Below are 21,088 nucleotides of genomic sequence, written 5' to 3'. Positions count from 1 at the left end.
TTTTTTTTAAATTTATTATTACTTTGTAAGTTAATATATAACTTGAGTGATCTTATTAAAACAAAATATAAATAAATGCCTTTATTAAATAATTTTATTAAGTTGAACGACCATTCGAAAAATTAACTCTCTTAAAACCTTAGGAAGTTTTATGAGGCTTTATAATTTTTTCAACAAACTTTTTCAATTCTTTTTTGAGAAAACTTTTAAAAAACCTTTAATGGCGTTTTACAAAATTCAAAACGACACTTTCCTTGTGTTTGATTGGAAAGAAAGAAAAAAAAGGAAAATTCCTTTTCATCTATTTCCAAAAAACAAAACACCTACCACCTTTTAACCACTCGTCGATCATAAAATTCATTTCTTCGTCACTTCTCCGCCTCCACTTCTCCCATTCACCAAACCAAATCATCACTCTCTGTATTTGATCTCTTACAATGGCGACTATTAATTTGTCAATCAAACCCTCACTCTCATGGAAATCTCACCTCTCTTCCACCTCCCCTTTCACCGCCTCATCACCCCGCCACGTCATCCACCATCGTCAGACGTACCCACGCTTCATCATCTTCGCCACGTCATCAAAACCAACAGTCCTAGTAGCCGAAAAACTGGGAGAAGCCGGACTCACTCTCCTAAAACAATTCGCTGACGTGGACTGTTCATACAACCTGACACCACAAGAACTGAACACTAAGATCTCGTTATGCGATGCGTTGATTGTGAGGAGTGGAACGAAGGTGAATAGAGAGGTGTTTGAGTCGTCAGGTGGAAGGTTAAAAGTAGTTGGAAGAGCTGGTGTTGGTATTGATAATGTTGATCTTGCTGCTGCTACTGAACATGGATGTCTTGTTGTTAATGCACCTACGGCTAATACTGTTGCTGCTGCTGAACATGGAATCGCTTTGCTTACTGCTATGTCCAGGAATATTGCTCAAGCTGATGCTTCCGTTAAAGCTGGTTAGTAGTATATATTCTACACCTAATTTCGTTTTATCTCTATTTAAATGAATAGATTTTTTCTGAATTTGAATACGAGATTCTTATTAAAAATATATCATTGCTATGCAGCTATGGTCTTGTAGAGTAGATCGGATCTAAACGATTTAGTTCCTATTTTAATGAGAATATGCCGATCTGTTTGTCACAGTATTAGTATTAAGCTACATCTTTGATGTGAATTAAAAATTCAGAATGATTTTGGACTTAAATACATGATTTTGTTTTCGAATACTGTATTTCACTAAATTGTACAGTTACCTATTTAAAAAATATTTCACTAAATTGTAGCTTTTTCAGTTTTTTTTTTTTTTTTTTCATATAGTTATTTCACTAAAAGGTCCCCCGATCTGTTTGTCATACTACTAGTGTTAATGGCTTGGTGAGGCGCTTCGAACTAGTACAGGCTCGGCCTTGCTTAGGCGGCACTTCATTTGTAGGAGCTAAAATGCTAGAGCATTTCGTCGCGCATGAACTCTATCTTGAAGAGGGCAATGCTAAACACTAGTAGTAAATACTCCCTCTGTCCCAATTTATGTGATACACTTTCTTCTTTCGTCCGTCCCAAAAAGAATGATACATTTCCTTATTTGGGAACAATTCAACTTTAAACTTTACCTTCTACACTTAACGCGACATCTATAACCACACAAGTATCTTTGGCTTGTTTTAGACCATAGGATTCAAAAAAACTTTGTGCCCAGTCAACCTATATCACATAAATTGGGACAGAGGGAGAAGCTGGCAAACATAATATAATTATTGCCAGCAAAGTGATAAACCAAACGAAGGAAATAATTTGAATAAATTTGCTATTGTTAGAAATAGGAATTTGGAGAATTCATATTAGAAAACTAGTCACTAAACTTTTATTAGATTTCCAGCTACATCTTTGATCTGAATAAAAAATTCAGAATGTTTGTTTTCAAATAATTCACTAAATTGTAGTTTTTCCTGTTCTTTCCATGTAATATCTTTTTATGTTTATAGTTATTCTTGTGAATGACTATATATATATATATATATTTTTTTTTCTTTTTAATTCATTTCATCTTTCTTTACACGTGTTCTATTTTACAGTTTTCTAGGCTTTTTGTCTTTGACAACACTGCGTATTACCTGTTGCAATTACTTTGTATTAAAACTGCCTTCTTAATCTCATTCACTTTTTAATTGGGAGACTGAAATGCTTAGTAGGCATGGTAAATGAAGAAAGCTTATGTGGACATCGCTACTGATAATGTATCTTGAAGAAACAGAAAGTCTAAGATAATCAGCAGCAACCTCGCTGATTTTTCTTCCACAACCCTTTTTCCCTTCTAAATGTACATCATATTTGGATTACAAAAGGGAACAAACCCTAAACTGAGACTTGCTGAGTGACTTCCTAGGGAAAAGACCATACCACCAATTCTGTCTTTATCTTGCTTCTTTATTTATATGTTTATTGATGTAGGTTGATAATATTGATTGCATTTATAACATTTTTATGTCTGTTAGTAGTTCCTCGATTATATCCTAGTTGCTTTTGCATCTGGAGATCATAACCTTTGAAACTTTACCATGATATGATTTCCAGGGAAGTGGCTGAGAAACAAATATGTTGGTGTCTCCTTAGTTGGCAAAACACTTGCAGTGATGGGTTTTGGAAAGGTTGGATCAGAAGTTGCCAGGCGAGCTAAGGGGCTTGGCATGCATGTTATTGCTCATGATCCATATGCCCCTGCTGATCGTGCACGTGCCATTGGGGTGGAGCTTGTTAGCTTTGATGAAGCCATTGCTTCTGCAGATTTTATCTCACTTCACATGCCCCTTACTCCTGCAACTAACAAGATCCTAAATGATGAAACTTTTGCAAAGATGAAAAAGGGAGTACGAATTGTAAACGTTGCTCGTGGAGGAGTGATTGATGAAGATGCTTTGGTCAGAGCACTTGATGCAGGAATTGTAGCACAGGTCCTGGCATACATCATGGACTTACTTTTCAAACTGATTCTTTCTGTGTATTTTGCTTATATTCATGTCTGTCTGACAGTAAAGAGTCCAAAACCAATATTTACTTTCCAGCTTTGTGTCCAGTACTGGATTAAACTATGAAATAGGTTTTCTCTTATAGCAGCTTATCTGTATTGACATAAAAATAGATTTGCAGGCCGCACTTGACGTTTTCACTGTGGAGCCACCAAAGGATAGTAAGTTGGTTCTACATGAGAATGTAACTGCAACTCCTCATCTTGGTGCTAGTACTATGGAAGCTCAGGTCTGTGCTTGATGTCCTTATTTGTTTCACACTTTCTGTACCAGTTGATACATGTCTTAGTACTTTTGAACTTCTTGTTCAGGAAGGTGTGGCCATTGAGATAGCAGAAGCTGTTGTTGGAGCTTTGAATGGAGAGCTTGCAGCTACTGCTGTCAATGCTCCAATGGTGCCTGCTGAGGTAAGCGCTGAATATTTACTGGTTATAATCCCTTTATTATATTTGTTCAAAGAAGAAAGGCTCAATACAGTGCCTTCAACTACATTAGCCTGCCCACTTAGTTAATTCTTGCCTGTTTCAAATAAACCAGTTATTCATAATTGTAGAAGAGTCTCCTTCCAACGTGTAGACAAATGTATTGTTTTTTTTTTTTTTCATGTTTTTGTTTGATGGAAGATTAGTTTGGAGTTGTGGTTAAAGGAAATATCATGTCTACCTCTGTATAATGCAGGTACTTTCCGAGCTGAAGCCTTTTGTTGCACTGGCTGAAAAACTTGGTAGACTTGCTGTTCAACTGGTGGCAGGTGGAAGTGGTGTGAAATCAGTCAAAGTAACTTATGGTTCAGCTAGAGCACCTGATGATCTTGACACAAGATTGCTTCGGGCCATGATAACTAAGGGATTGATTGAGCCTATTTCCAGTTCTTTTGTGAACTTGGTAAACGCAGATTTCACTGCTAAACAGAGGGGACTAAGAATAGCTGAAGAAAGATTTCTTCTAAATGGTTCGCCAGAAAGTCCACTCGAGTTCATTCAGGTTCAGATTTCCAGGGTGGATTCCAAGTTTGCCAGTGCTCTTTCTGACTCTGGAGAGATTAGAGTGGAGGGCAGGGTTAAAGATGGAATCCCTCATTTGACAAAAGTTGGTTCTTTCGAAGTGGATGTGAGCTTGGAAGGCAGCCTCATTCTCTGCAGACAGGTCGATCAGCCAGGAATGATCGGAAAGGTGGGTAGCATCTTGTCAGAGGAGAATGTGAATGTAAGCTTCATGAGTGTTGGAAGGATTGCTCCAAGGAAGCACGCTGTTATGGCTATTGGGGTGGACGAGCAACCAACCAAGGAGGCATTGAAGAGGATTGGGGAAATTCCTGCTGTTGAGGAGTTTGTTTACCTTAAGATATAAGCACTGTGAGATTTTCTGTCTGATTTCTCTATGAATCCAATTTTGGTATTGTTGTTTGTCTACAAGTAGTTTAATGTAGGATACAAAATAATTTGGATACGAAATTAGAAGTTTACTACATTTGAGTTGTCAATTGATTTGACAATCTTTTTTCGGCTTTACAGGGGTTGAGCATTGGATTTTTCTTCTGTCAAAACTTGTTTTTGATAATCTGTTTTATTAATTACTATTAGTCATCTTTGGCCACATTTGTTTTAGGGGAATTTGATATGAACGCAGTTTCCTTAATTCAGTTGAGGGAGTTGATAAGAGTACATACTATAAAGTGTCAATTCTTTTAGCAGATAATGATGGTTCTGGGACCATGAATCATATGTTCCGGCAAGAAAGGGCAACGAATTGGTGACTCCTTATTCTTGTAGCTAATCCAAATGTGTAACCTGTACGGGCTGACAACTATATCTTCCTTCAATAGAGGTAATTCTTATTTTTCTCTTTCCTGGTACTCTTGAGTAAGGCAAGATCTGGTGTCAATCAATAGATATTTCCTTAATTATAGTGGAAGTTAAAAAAGAAAGAAAGGTAGAGAGAAGAATAAGTACCGCAAATGGAAGTGCAGAGAGCTGGAAATGTGCAGCACAGCCATGTCCGCAAGTTGAGAAAGGGTGTGAAGATAGCAGAGAGTAACTGGAGAGCGTTGAACAAGAAATCTAGTGTCACCATACATTTTAAATTTCTTATTATCATTCCCATGCTCTTAGCACAATTTAAAGGGTCAAAAATGCCCTTAAATTATGTGAAATTAAATAAAAATGTCATTCATTCATAGTTTGGTCTAAAAATGCCCCTTAAACTATACGCAATTGAACAAAAATGCCCCTATTGTTACTTAGTTGGGTCAAAAATGCTCGTTTCCTAATAAACATATCATTTCTTTTCTTTTTAAGCACATTATTTTTAAAGAAATCGTTTCTTGTTTGTTTTCTTTTAAAATTCCTTTAGCTAATAAAAAAGTGGGAGGTGATTTTTTTTTTCTTAATCTCATTTCATTAATAAACATAAAATTACCCCATGTACTTTTTTAACTAATATATATATATATATATATTCATATATAAGATCATAGTAACCCCACCATTAATTTTCATTATTTAGATAATGATAAAATTCTTTTTCCTAATAAAATAGAAGATATTTTTATTTCTTAATATTTTCCGAATTGAAGTAGGATAGACATTTGCTGATGTAATCCTTGGTTTTAAATTTAAAATGAAAACAAGTGTCAAGAATAACTCCATCGATGATATTTTTAAAGATATTTTGTGATTTGAAGCAATGTAATAAATTTTCTTGTTTTATGGCATTATGATTGTTAAGATAAATATAATGAGTTTGATGTTAAAAAATTTAAAATTGAACTCATAAAGTTTAAATTCTGGATCCGCCGCCTCTGATCTTCTGCTATATGATTTCAGTTGTGGAATTTGAAGTGGCTTTTGAGTTCAAAAAGTATAAATAAAGTATATATGTGTACTCATGATATCAACTACTTTAAGGAGATGGCTCATTCACTGGGGACGTTGATGCCAAAAAGAATGAGCGTGAGCATTTTGATTAATTCTTTAGGCTCTGATGATAATTCTTTGAAGGGAAAAGGGTCAAATATACCCCTCTATTTAATTTATTAGCTAACACTGCTTGCTTAAGTTTCAATCAAATCTTTCAAATATACATCCCCCCCCTCCCCCCCCTCCGGTTACAAATTGGGGCCAAATATACTCCACTGCTATTAAATTTCAAAATATCACTCATTTCTAACATTCCTATGTAAACAAGTCTAGTCATTGGAATTGGGTATAACGTGAATCTTAACGCCAATATATATTTAATTTATTCTATGTAGTACCTACATGACAATTTTTTTAAAAACAATCTGAAAAATTGATTTTTCTAAAAACAAATCTATTAAAAATGACTTTTATTAAAAATCTGATTTTTTTTTTTGTATAAAACCAGCTTCTTAATATTCTGGAAAATTGAGTTTTTTTTATTAAAAAATTTGGAAAATGATTTTTTTTTTAAATCAGTTTTTCAGTTTTTTTTAAAAAAAATTAATCTAGATTTTAAAAAAAAGGACACTTTTTTTTAAAAAAAAAATACTTTACAGTTTTTCAAATTTTAAAAAAAATCATTTTCCAAATTTTTTTAACCAAAATATCCAATTTTCGAGAATATATTTAAAAAAAACGGGTTTTATCAAAACAAAAAAGTTTCAAATTTTTAATAAAAGCCATTTTTAAGAAATTTGTTTTTAGAAAAATTAATTTTCCAGATTGTTTTTTAAAAAGTTGTCATGTAGGCGCCACATAAAATAAGTTAAGTGACATGTGGCATCCATGTCACCCAATTCCAATGACTAGACTTACTAAAGTGGGAATATGTTAGAAATGAGGGGTATTTTTGAAACTTTGCTAATGGTAGGGGGTATATTTGGCCCCAACTTGTAACTAGAGGGGTATATTTGACTACTTTGGCTAACGAGGGCAAAGTTAGCCAATAAACTAAAGTAGAGGAGGGTATATTTGACCCTTTGCCCTTCTTTGAATGGGCTTTTACTTGGGCATAAAAAATGCGACTATAATAATTTGGGGAAAGAACACCAATGCCCTCTATACACAAAATAATTAGGAAAATAGAGACAAGGCAGCAAGCTTGGTCTTCACCACCAATCTCTTTCCGCCGCCATCCCTCGCCACCGCGAACCACCAAACCAACCTTCACTCCACCAGCCCCAATGCTCACCCTTGCTTTGCCAAAAACCCCCATCTTCTCACACCATCCCTATAACTGCTCAGCCCAAAAACCACCGCCACGCACTAACCTCTCACCTTCCTCCACGCCACCCCTGTTTCCACCATCTCCACACCAACCTTCCACCTTCACCTCACCAAAACCATCAAGTAGACCCGTCCCCACTTCGAACCACCGCTCCTACCTCGAACATCCATCACCCCATCGGAAATGGCAGCGAGAATCCTGGCCGCCATGGCCAGATCTGGTCCTTTAATAGGATTTGAATGTATTTTTCATTTTTTTGAGTGTAAATACAGTAGTATTTTGTATTTCATCGGAGATCCGACCGGTGTTATTGTATTCTTTCTTTTTAAATACAATGCACTTTGTATTTCATCGGAGATCCGATCGGTGTTATTGTATTCTTCCTTTTTAAATATAGTGTATTTTGTATTTCGTCGGAGTTATGACAAGATTTGACTGTATTCTTCATTTTCCTCATTTTTTGAGTGTAAATACATTCAAATACATTCAATTGACTTTACTGATCTGAACTCGAATATATTTAAATACAGCCAAAACAAAAGGATTATCAGTATATAAATATAATGAAATACACAACTCCTTCGTGTATTTAAAGGATTTACTCCACTCTATTTTTATGATACATGTATTTCGCTGTATTTAAAAACACGAAAATACAGCTGAAGTACTCCACTCTGTTTTTATGATACATGTATTTCGTTGTATTTAAAAATATGGAAATACAGCCGAAACTACATAAAAGGTAGCTATAGTTTGTAAATTGCAAACTTGTAGCTATATATTGTTAGGAGCTTATAAAATATAGCTGTTTACGTAAGTTACCCAAATAATTATCCTTCCATGCCCCCTTTACTTTCCTAACCCCCAAAACTATTTACCCTTTCTACCAATTGTAGCTTTTGTAGGTAATTGTCTCTTTTTCTCCTTTTCTTTTTTATTTCCTTATTCCTTTTCTTTCTTTTCTTTTAATTTATCCTTTTTTTATTCTTTTTTCTCCTTTTTTGTTCATTTTTTTTTTATCAAATCATACTATTTTTTATTTTCTTTTTCACCATAATATGAATCCGTATTTAATTCTAGCTCCTTGCTTTTCATTTGTTTTCTATTTTTTTTTTAATTTCTTATTCATTTATTTTTTTCCCAAATCATACTATTTTTTATTTGTCTATTCACCATAATATGATTCCATATTTAATTCTAGCTCCTTTCTTTTCACTTTTTTTTTTATTTCTTTATTTCTTGTTCCTTTTTTAATTTCATTTTTTTCATAATCTAATTTCATTCACCTTTTTTGCTATTTTTACATATTCTTCTTTTTTAATTTCTTCTCCTTTTCTAATTTCAGTTTTTTAAAATTATTTTTTTCTTTATTTCCTGTTCTTTTTCATAATCTAATTCTACACACCTTTTGGATTCTTTTCTTTCATTTTTTAATATTAATAAAAAGGATAACTGATATATTATCTTTTTAATTTATTCTATTTTTTTCTATATCTCAAAAAATAATTATTCTAGCATATAGTGAGATTGTATTACCATGATGGGATCACGAAGGACTGCTGAAGTCCTTGAATAAAACAGTCCCCCGTCCTACATAGTGCTACAATGGTATAAAAATATATTGAGATGGTATCATGCAGGATTGCTGCAGTCCTTCAACGAAAACACTCTTCAACAGTTCTCCATGATACCATCATGGTATAATAATATACTGAGTTGGTATCATGGAGGAGTGTTGCAGTGATGTCCACATGCCCAAAGAGTGACAGATTTTGTCCAGAAAGTATATATCATATACTGATAAGGTATCATAAAAGATTGATTCATTCCTTCAAAAAATACTACTCAATCCTCTATGATACATACATGGAATATCATATATTGACACGTATCATAGAGGATTGGCAGTTCATATACTGACAGGTGTCATAGAGGATTAGCAGTTCATTCCTTCAAGAAAAACACTCAGTCCTTTATGATATCATCCTGATATATACTACTACATGCTACCATCATGATATATACCATATACTCAGATGGCATCACGAAGGATTGTTGAAGTCCTTGAATGCAACAATCCCCAATCCTCCATGATACCGTCATGGTATAAAATTATACTGAGACGGTATCATGGAGGGCTTCTTGAGTCCTTCACATGTGTCAGCAGTCTTGCATGATATCATCATGGTATATACCGTATACAGAGATGGTATCATGAAGGACTGCTTCAGTCATTCAAAGAGAGTCCTTCATGATACCATCATGATATATAAATCTACGCAAATAGTATCATGGAGACTTCATTCCTTCAATGACATTTCTCAATCCTCCATGATACCATCTGCGTAGATTTATATACCATGATGGTATCATGGAGGACTCTTTTTGAATAGAGGGTTGATTTATTCCTTCAAGAAAAACACAGCCCAATTCTTTATGATACCCACATAACATCATATACCACCAGGGTATCAAGATGACTGACCCACACATGATGTATCATTCTTTAGAAAGAGCTTAATCGTCTATGATACTCACATGGTATATATCATATACTGATAGGGAATCACATAGATTGACTCATTCCTTCAAGAATAACACAACTCAATCCTCTATGATACCCGCATGGTATATATCATTTACCGATAGGGTATCATAGAGACTAATCCATTCCTTATCAAATAAAATAATTATTTCTCAGTCTTCTATGATACCCACATGGTATTTATCATATACTGACATAATTTCATAGATATCTGATTTATTTATTCAAGAGAAACACAACTCAATCCTCTATGATACCCACATGATATATATCATATACTGATAGGGTATCATCAATGATTGAATCACATGATATATCATATTGTACTGATAAAATATCAAAGAGGATTGATTCATTCTTTTAAAAATGAGTCCAGTCCTTTATGATACCTACATGGTGTATATATCCTATACTTCAAGAAACATACTCTTCTAATTTTATCCTTTATGATACCCACATGGTGTGTATACACACACACACACATAAATAGTATCATAGAGGACTTGTTCATTCCTTCAAAAGAAAAAAGAATTACAAAACAAGAATTTAAGCTTAGTTTTGATATACTAATTTTATATCATTTTAACAATTTTTACGTGTGAAAAAATAAAAAATAAAAATAGAGTCATATTTTTGATATAATTTTTTTTAATTTCATTTGCAAAAGAAAAAATTTTAAGAATGTATTTTCTAATATAAATTTTAATAAGTAAGCTAGTGACTTTAGTGTTTTTCTTAGTCCCTTTTTGTTGTAGTCTTATCATTAAATTTTGTTATATTTTTATTAATGTAAAAATAGTTAGCTAATATTTTCTCTTTGTATTTAATTTTATCTTTAAAAAGAAAACTAAAAAGATAAGAAAAGAAAGGTAAAAAACAAAATAAGGAAAATATAAAAAACAAAACAAAGTAGGAAAGCCACAAAGAATCACCGAAGCATCAAACTATAAAATTTGAGAACAAGATTGGGAAGGGGCACACGGGTAATAATTTGTAGGCGTGCGGGCATTTGTATTATTTAAGTGTATGGGGGTGATTAGGGTAAATATTTTGCCTTTAGGGGTATTTTGTGTACTTTTCCCTAATAATTAGGTACTTATGTACTAATGATGCTCTTATATTTTGGCTTTATTTAATGATACCTCTTTTTGGTGGGTTGTAATATTATTATCCCCTTTTTATACGCTTTATGTTTATATTACTTGGAGTTATCTTGCTGCAAATATCCTTTTATTGGGAGGCTTCTCATGTGAGTTCTCAATGGGCAAAATAGTTGGGTGTGATTTCATTTGTTTGTCATTTTGATGTTATGCTATTTGTGCCTAATGTGCAATGAAATGCTACCAACATCTGCAGTTGAATTATCCAGACTAGGGTGTACAAAGTAAACCGACAAACTGCACCAAATCGATAATCCGAATCAAATCGAGAAAAAAATTCGATTAGTGGTTTGTTTTGATTTGGTTTGGTGTTGGAAAAAAACTCCGATCATAATTGGTTTGGTTTGGTTTTAACTAAAAAAAGTCAAACCGAACCAAACCAACCCGATATATATATATATATATATATATATATATATATATATATATATATATATATATATATATAAAATTTTAAAACATTTTATACATAAAAGATTTGCTTATAATGTAATTTATTAATATTTCTTAAGTTTTTTCATAATTTTTGTCTTTTAACATATTATTTAAAGTTTGGATTTAAAATTTTGAATGTTCCAATAAGATTTATAGCTCATAAATGTTAGTAACTCAAACAAAGTCAAAACCAAATCCATATTAATGCTAACAAAAGTAATTCAAGCCTAACACTAAGAATGATAATAATATTGGACATCTATTATTTAGTTTTGCATTGTTAATTCATGCAATGAAAATACATAACTTATATTTCTTTTTATCCTATAATTAATACTTATTAGCCGTACTTATTTAGCATAATTTAGTATTTTTAGGTGATGATCATTTTCATTATGCCTTATTGATTAGCTAAATTTATTTTATGCTATTTCATTATCTTTTTTGTTGAATATTTTATTACAATGTCATTACTCATTTCACATTTTTATTCTTTTCTTAAGAAACACCTTAATTATATAGTTGTATCTTGCTAGGACTAAAGAAATATTTGAAGTAAAAGTTATATTTTTGTATGATTTTTTTTTGTTTTGAAAAAAACAACCTTGAAAAACCCTACTTTTATTGGTTTGGTTTGATTTATCGATTTAAAAAACCCGATACATTGGTTTGGTTTGGTATTTGAAAAAACTGAACTAACCTGGTCCATGTATACCGTTAATCTAGACTGGGCAATTCGCAGGAATGCCCTCATTTGGGGTGGTCTTTAATTTTTGCCCTAACTCCTTGGTTTCGGTTTCGAACCCTCGCTTAGTACAAAATTTTAAAAAAAATCGCAAAGCAGAGTTTCATAAGGTAGAGTTTTGGGCAAAACTCTGCCTTGCGAATCCAAACCTCTGCCTCGCAAAATTTTTTCTTTTTTTAACTGAGCTGGGGTTCGAACTCAAAACCTCCTAATATTAGGTGAAGGACAAAAATTAAAGACCATGAGGGACAAAAATTAAAGACCACCCAAAAGAAGGACAATCCGCGCAAAAAAATGATCCAGACCATTGACAACACCGAATAGTACTATCTTCCTGCTGATTAGCTAACTATTTTCTCTCCATAAGGACTTACTTTGCCTTTTGTTTTGCAGATAATTCATCATTTTCATAAATTTGCACTTTTTTTAATTAAGGTTTTACAATACTTTATAAACCAAATGCAACAAAAAAATCAGTAATTGATATGGGTGTACACACGCATCGCGTGTGCTCAAACCATTATTTAATTAGTGAATGCAAGTCAATTTAATTTATTTTAATTTGAGAAATTATTTCTAAATCGAAACAAACCATCCTACTTTTGAACATTCTCTATTTGCAGGTTTTGTGAGATATATATTTCTTCGTATTTTTGCCAATTTCATTAAAGGTATTTACATTCATTTATTAAATTTAAAGAAAGAATTCATTTACATATTCATACCATTAAAGGCTATATTATCTTAATTAGCATCAAGATATTTCTTTCTTGAAACATACACGTCCTGCTATCATGAATTTTGTTTAATGAATGAAATTTAAATGGTAAGATCAGTATTCTAATTTCAACATTTTATATTTTATAACTTAAAACTTTTTAAAATATATACTATAAATTTTATAGTAATGATAGGGGACTAACGTGCCACACACTTTCCTACAGTCTAGTTACTAAAAAAAGTGTGTAAGATGCATAACATTCCTTAAACCTGGTGTTGATAGCAATATTTGATATTTAGACCACTTCGAACTAATTTAGAGAGGTAATAGAATCCTGCAAATTTAAAGTGTTCAATTGAAAAAAAGGGCCAAGTTTGAGGGCTTTGTTTGTGTTATCGCTAAAAATGACAACTATTTTACTTTTTCTAACTTTCACCTCAAATAATTTTTTTTACCCACTTTGAACTTATTTAGGAAAGTAAAATCCTGCAAATTTTAAAGTGTGTGTTGAAAAAGCGGTCAAGTTTGAGAGGGCTCTGTATGGATTATCCCTAAAAATGACAACTATTTTCTATTTCTCAAATTTAACCTCAGATAATTTTCTTGCTCACTTCGAACTAATTTAGGGCGGTAATAGAATCCTACAAATTTAATGTGTTAAATTGAGAAAACAGTCAAGTTGAGGGCCATGTGTGTATTATTATCTCTAAAAAAAAATATAAAAATGGCAACTATTTTACTTTTTCCAACTTTAACCTCAAATAATTTACGGAGGTAATAGAATCCTGCAAAATTTAAAGTATTTAATTAGGACAATGACCAAGTTGGAGGCTCTGTATGTATTATTATCCCTAAAAATGACAAATTACTTTATTCTTTCCAACTTTAACCTCAAATAACTTTTTGCTCAATTTCAACTGCAATTATTTGTCCAAGATTTGCATGTGATGACCTGCTACTTTCAAATGCCAAATTTGCGGTTACATACAAAATACAAGCCCACCTATGTGCATAGCACTATTTCATCAATTCTTTCATCTCTTCAGTCATTGTTGTCCTTCCACTATAACCATTTACCACACTTCAACTCTTCTTCAATCAATCCATCATCACCATGACTAATCAGAACACCTCACCATACTCCGTCCTCCTACTGCTCGCCGCTTTACTGGTGCTTGTCTCAGTCGCCAGGGCGGTGAGTACCTCTGATCTCCGTAAAATCGGAGGAGAAGAGAGAAATTACAAGCAAAAGAAAGTGATTGACATTAGTCATACGTATGTTCCTGATTTGCCTACTTATGGTTCAAAACACGGACTAGGCAACTTCATCACACTTCAGACTAGCATTAAGTTGGGTGACCTGTCAAATTATTCCGTCTTTAAACTTGCTATTCATTCTGGTACACGCGTTGATGCTCCTGGACATTTTAATGAGACGCTTTTCGAGTTGCGATATGATGTCGTTTCGCTTGACCTCAGAACTTTGAATGGTAATGTTTCTCTGTCATCTTCTTGTAGAAGTAGATGCAGGATATTTATGTCCCTTCGACCAAACTTGATTACCGACATCAGCCCATATATACAAAACTTATACATTGATATGTATATTATATATATATATACATTTGGCTATTTGTAAACTAGATCACCCAAACTTATTTTGGTGATAATTTTCCCATTTATTTATAATTTTTGTATACATATATTTATTTGGAGCTCTTATATAGTTCTAATACTTTTTCACAATTTATTTATTTATTTATTTCAAGCTCGACATAATGAATATACTTGCACTTTCTGCCGATACACTAGTCTTACCTGCAATAATTCTATTTTCTAGTTCACAAGTTTTTAGCCCTAATTAGTTTTTTTTTTTTGTTTTATGTTTTTTTTGGGTTTATAATTTTTTTGCCCCTTTTTTGTTGTGAATGCAGGTCCTGTTCTTGTAGTGGACACTCCAAGGGACAAGAAAATTACAGGTAAGTACCTAGTGATTGGCATGAAACCCGGCCTGGCTCTTGTTAATGATAAGCTTTGTCTCCCTAAAAGATATTTTGCTCCAAATGAGATTAAACCTAAGTTTTGATTGCCCTTTTATTGGTTAGATGAAGTTATGAGGTCATTGAACATACCTCGGGGAGTGAAACGTGTTCTTTTTCGAACATTAAACACAGACAGGTACTTATTCTTTTGTTCATTTGAGGCATTGATTTGTTTCAAACATGCTAAAATTAACTACATAAGCTGTTTGTACATTTTTTCATGGTGTGTGTTGTTGAAAGAATATATTGTGAACATAAACAGGAGGCTGATGTGCAAGAAATAATTTGATTCTTCCTATACAGCATTCACCTCTGATGGAGCAGAGTATTTGGTCCAGAATACTGACATCAAACTCATTGGTGTCGATTACTTATCCGTTGCCATTAATCGCAAGGATGATCTCGTTAAAGTTCATCAACTACTTCTGGATCGTAAAGTAAGTATAACATCCATTTGCCAATGTTGATTGAGTTTAAGTTTTGTGCACTAATAGTTTATTTAGATTCTTTTATATTATCAGGTTACCTTGACCTATAATAACAGATAAAACTCTATATAGCAAAGCCTAATCAAGTGGAATTGGTTAAACCGAACCAATGGCGTAAAATTCCATTACATTGTCAGTTTATAAAACGTAAAAATTTATGTGGTTACCTGTAAGATTGAAAACCCTTTTGTCAAAGAATTAGTTAATAAGTTTCGTGTTTAGTACTAGCTGCATATTATCGACTAAGTTAACTTGTTACTCTATTCTTCCAACTAGTTCCATGAGGCCCGGACTTAAAATAAAGATATAAAAGTAAATATTTTAATTAAAAAAATATAATTTATGTTAGTAATAATTAAATTTCAAAACATATATTTTTAATATATAAAAGCAAAACTTTCATTTCACTCGTTTTAATATCTTAAAGTATTTTAAGTTTATGAGTTCTGAATCCGAATTTTTAAGTAATTTAGTTCTAAATTAATAATCTATACATATTTAATGAACTTTTAAGACAAATCCAGAATTTGAACCAAAGCGTTAGCGAATCCGACCAAACCAAAAGAGCTGAAACTCTAACTCCGCCTTGCTTCAAACTCATTTTGTGTTTAAAAGATTAATTTTATTTAACCAACCAAGAGATTTTAAAGATAACTCTATCTTGACTGATAACACTGCCTTTATTTGCAACACTATAAGGCATCATTTAATAATTTTTAAAACTATCTGAAAATTATTTTAGTACGAATCATTTTAGACACATATATGAGCTCATTAAAGTATAAATATAAAGTAAAAGAAATGGTTACACGCAAGTTAAAGAATTTCATAATACAAATATAAAGTAAAAGATATACTTACATGTGAAAACCTATAGTAAGCAACAAATGAAAAAGGAGAAACGAGAGAGCAACAAGAAGCAAGAATATCTAGCAAAGAAATTACTATTTTTTAGGTTAATAGATAAGATTAATAGAAGAAAGTAACGGGGAAAATAAAGTCATGCGGATGGACAAGGTCGCCCTCCTTAACTGCAGTCTCGTGTTCGAGCTCGGGTATGAAAAATTCCTTGCTAACGAACGCTTCCCCTGATTGAGCCCTGCGCAACGCGAATCCTGATAAGTCGAGCTTCAATACTGGTATCGAACACCGAATAGAAATTAAAAAAAAAGGGGGAGATATTCGACAGCTTTTGAAAAGTAGACCATAAAAACAAAAAGTAAATTTAACTTTAAAAAATAAGATCCAGACCTAGAAGTAATTAATTGAAAAATTTGACATTTTATTGAAAACTTTTGTGAAGACTATAAAAGCTCCATGATTGTCACTTATATATATATATAGTAATAATAATTAATAATATTTTCCCTTCTCCACCCTGTAGGATACACTACATTGTTACTTTCTCTTAGAATTCTTAATGGAGACTTGAGTCCTATGTTGTGTTTTTACTTGGTTATTAACTGTTAAAAATTCTTTATTTTATGCATTAGGATATTATTCCAGTGGAAGGCCTCAAGCTCGATGATGCGGTACCGGGAGTTTACACAATTCACTGCTTACCTCTGAGGCTGGTTCATGGAGATGGTTCACCTGCCAGGTGCATCCTCTTCCAGTATGATGTCAAGACAGCTGGTACTTCTCTTGGAAAAAGAAGATCGTCAAATCTCAACTAGTTCCCTGAACTGAGTATTTCCAAGAAACTGTTAAGAGAAACTTAGATTTACTCATGTACTAGCTTCCCTTAGCTTGTTTAACCCATGGGACTAGTACTAATAAAAGTAGAGATGGTACTGATGTTTATTCACATTACACGGATCATGTAATCTTAGCTATTCTCTTTGCCTTACTGGTACTGAATTCATTTTAAAGCATCACAAAGCGCTTTTGTCTCCTTATAGTTCTTCTCTGAAGCTGAGAATTATCAGTGTCAATCTTCCTGACTTGGCGTGGATTTAGCAGATGCATTTATCAGGATCAGAGAAAGGGCACTAGCAGCAAGAATCAAAACTAAATATATAGCTGAAATAAGCAATAAATGAAAATTTCGGAGAGATTAAAAGGAGAGAGAACAATTTCATTTTTAATCCATTGTCATGAAAAGTACAAAGCCTCTTTGTCAATGTAGAGTCAGCCAAGTACAAGATTAAGAACGGAAAAGAGAAAATGAAGAAAGAGCTATTCAGTGTGTGTAGCAGTAGTGACCAATAGAAGAGAGCTTGATTGATCGATGATGTTACTTGAAGGGGTTAGGTCCCTTTTATAGGGCATAGACATGAGTCTCACCATGTTTTCAGATGATAGAAATCACGTGTCGCGTGGTTCAAGGATCTCAGGTAATAAGGAGTCCGCTAGTTACCTAGCCTACGTGCCTCTGACCACACCTCTTTGACGTGGTCAGAAGCACGTAGGCTAGGCTTATTAGTTCATGAATGAAACATGCGGGAAATATGGGCTGTGGATCGTTGGCCTGTGTGGATGGTGTACGAGCAATCTACCACTCACATCCTGGAGCCGTGTGGACAATGGATGTTCAGTGGCTAGTGAACCCAAAGGTTGCTCGTACAGCTTACGTAGGTTCGGGGAGGGGCTTATGCTGTGAATGTTATTCCAAAATGAGGTAGTCAAACGCTAATTTTGGTCACTATAGATTCCTCAATCTCATTGTATTTTCTGGATTCCGAGTTGGATTGGATTCCTACACAATTCGCCAATATCCTCGTTCCATCTGCAGCGATGGCAAGTTGTACAGAGTACTTTGCCTGACTGACTCAAACCTCCTCACCACTGTCCACTCCGTAGAACAGCGAAATAACAAGACAGAGATGTCATTTAGATATCATCTTTATGCATTTTATTTGGCTAAACACAAGATCCCTACTGATGCTCAAAAAGGCGATTACACCTTATGCGGTCAACTCGAAATAGCAACAAAGATGTTGTGATCGAAGTGGAAAGATATTTTCGATATCACGATTCACAACTCTGCTGGTGCATATTGCAGGGCAGAATCATGAGTGGCTTACGAAGAAATAACACGATTTACAACTCTGCTGGTGCATATTGCAGGGCAGAATCATGAGTGGCTTGCGAAGAAATAAATGGTATTAAAAAAAAAAAGGCATGTTTTGGGGTGAGAGAGGCTCGAACTCTCGACCTCAGGATAACTCAGAAGCTATGAGAGAGATCACGCGCTAGCCAACTGCGCCACCACCCCTTGTTGTTCTAAGGTAGCACATTAGCATAGATTTTCACATGCCTATCAAATGAACCAACATAAGTTTAGAGCTAATAGTATTTCTCTTTCAATCTGTGATGGTAATCTGAATAGTCTTACTGTTTATTGGTTTTCAAAATCGTGACAAGTGAGAGAATATCAATGAAGCAATATAATGTAGTCATATTGCATTTCTTACAGTCATCTTCCTTTCTTTTTTGTTTTATTCCAACGGGAGTGGACAATTCATTTTGCTCAGTTGGAAGAGGTACCAATACGCTTGCTTATTTTTTCAAATCTTAAGTTAGGATAGATATAAGCTTTTGTGAGATTGAACTTTACATTTAAATAATACAATATCGAGTTGCAATAACTAAGTTTATCACGGCAAACATACTTATATTGCAGTACAGGTATACATCATACACGTGCATGCACTTGATAATTAATAAGCAATTTAACACAGCCATGATTTAAATATAGTTGATAAAGCAATATGATGGAAAATGTAAATTTATTTTAAGTTCGTAACAAGTACTAATACGATGGAACTTGGAAGTAGTACTGGATGCAGAGAACTTTGCACACACTGAGTAAAAATCTCGAATCCACATCTGAACGTCTGATTTGTAGAATTACTATGCAACTGAGATTTATAATTTCTTTGGTGAAAATTTAACAAATATAAACTTAGGCATTGGCCTAAAAGAACAAAGAAAATTGGGTCAGTTTGGTTGGTGAAGGACTAAAGGTCAAAGGAATGCGTCACGGGCATCAAATATTATTAGCCCTAGTGCCCAACTAGAGTGTAGAGTGGGCCAAAACCTGCCTTGGTCCAACTTGGGTTATCATGTAGCTTACTGAAATCATCATATTTAGAAGTCCACCTCACTCCGTTTCCATTAGATTTTAGAGGGCCTATCAGATTTTTGTCTGGCACAAGACATGCAATTCTAAGATGGCGGCAAGAATTTTCAAATATTATATATATGGGGGGGGGGGGGGGGCTCCACATGTCCCTTCAAAAGCTCTTTTTAACCTTCCAATATCTTTTCTAGGCACCTTTTAGTCTGGCAATGCCATCGTTCGTGTAACGTCCAAAACGCACTCTTCTGCTTTAAAATTTACTTTGTCACGAGAAATCACAAAAAATGATAATCCCTAGTAGAATAAATTTGCTGATAAATAAGAGATAAAATTCACATTTTTTCCTAATTTATCTCCTTGATATCTCTCCATATTCATCACAATACGATAATCCCAACCAAAAGGGCCATCAAATGGAAGCTAAATTTAGCAACTAGTAAGTATTAAACATCTCTAGTTTTACAAGCAGTTTTCTTGTCCAATCTTGAGATTGAACCACTATTATGGAAGGTTATATATGGACATCGAGAACAGAATGACATGATCTTCTAAGCTCTACAAAGCATCTCCACCATTACTAGCGAACATAAATGTTTTTTTTTTTTTTATCAAATAATATTTTTTTATTAAATTTTTATTTATTTCTAATATTTGAGTACTTTAATATTTGAATTGTATAGTTATTATGTTTAAATAAATACTTTATGCACATTCAGATGTTGAAAAATAAACAGTCTTAATGTTCAGTGTTCAGATCTGGAGATAGCATCTTAATCATTCAGATGCGCATTTAAATTCAGACGTCTTCGTTTTCCGATGAAAACGGATTTAATCAGAAAATCAGTTAGATATTTGTATTTATAGGGTTTGAAGACAAGTTGGTCGTATCCAATCCTGAGAACTCTATTATGAGACCGGTTCGGAGCAATGATGTGTACGGGTAAAGCGCAGTAAGGAACAAGAATATAAGACAATGGTTCAAGAAGCTAAATAAGTAATGAATAAGCTCGTGTATATTGCCGTCTGAGAGAAAAGGGGTAGAGTTACAAGAGCATGAACCAGATGATCCCTTTGCTTCCCTCCTAAGTCACCCTTATATAAGCCAAAGCTAGACTTTTCAAATCCTAAAGTACGGGTGACGTGACCTCTCTATAGCTCCAACGTGCATACAGGCTGCGGCACTCTGATCAAGGTCTGCGGACGTGACCTGAGTTGGTACGAGTGGAGGCCAGCTAGACGAGTTCCCCGAACCTACCTAGCATCCGATCACGCAAGCTCACCCCGGTTGCATATTTTACCCAATAAAGATAGTCCCCCACTTTTTGGGTCCTCCATAACATGAGCCCTGGAAGTGAAAGAGTCCGTCTTTTTCAAATTCTATGCCGGAAACTAATGAAACGTCGTCATTTTTCTCACGATTAGACGTATTTTCATGATAACATTTAATGCACTCATTCATCCATTCAGCGGCACCGCTTTAGAGGTAGCAAATGACGGTTATGGAAACAGGCATGCCGCTTCGTCAATCGAGGCCAATGATTACTTCTTCCCCTATTTATACCGTCAATCTCTCGACTGATTTTACTTACCAAATCCTTAGAACATTATTACTTCAAACCTTCATTGTCTGCTTCTAACTTCCCCTTCTCC

General features: G+C 33.8%; 1 protein-coding gene and 1 pseudogene across 1 annotated transcript; both read left to right on the top strand.

Annotated features, from left to right (window-relative positions):
• Positions 1 to 374: 374 nt before the first annotated feature.
• LOC132050014 (D-3-phosphoglycerate dehydrogenase 1, chloroplastic-like) lies at positions 375 to 4,576 on the top strand. Its single transcript, XM_059441022.1, has 5 exons — positions 375 to 960; positions 2,579 to 2,955; positions 3,152 to 3,259; positions 3,342 to 3,437; positions 3,709 to 4,576. Exons 1-5 carry the CDS (start codon positions 438 to 440, stop codon positions 4,378 to 4,380), a joined length of 1,776 nt encoding a protein of 591 aa, XP_059297005.1. The 5' UTR covers positions 375 to 437; the 3' UTR covers positions 4,381 to 4,576.
• A 9,306-nt stretch (positions 4,577 to 13,882) lies between these two features.
• On the top strand, positions 13,883 to 17,213 carry LOC132051021 (cyclase-like protein 1; annotated as a pseudogene).
• The last annotated feature ends 3,875 nt before the right edge of the window (positions 17,214 to 21,088 follow it).

This window comes from Lycium ferocissimum, chromosome 3 (genome assembly GCF_029784015.1).
Source record: "Lycium ferocissimum isolate CSIRO_LF1 chromosome 3, AGI_CSIRO_Lferr_CH_V1, whole genome shotgun sequence".
NCBI lineage: Eukaryota > Viridiplantae > Streptophyta > Magnoliopsida > Solanales > Solanaceae > Lycium > Lycium ferocissimum.
The sequence above is the reverse complement of the archived record's forward strand: the minus strand, read 5'-3'. Positions and strand labels throughout refer to the sequence as shown.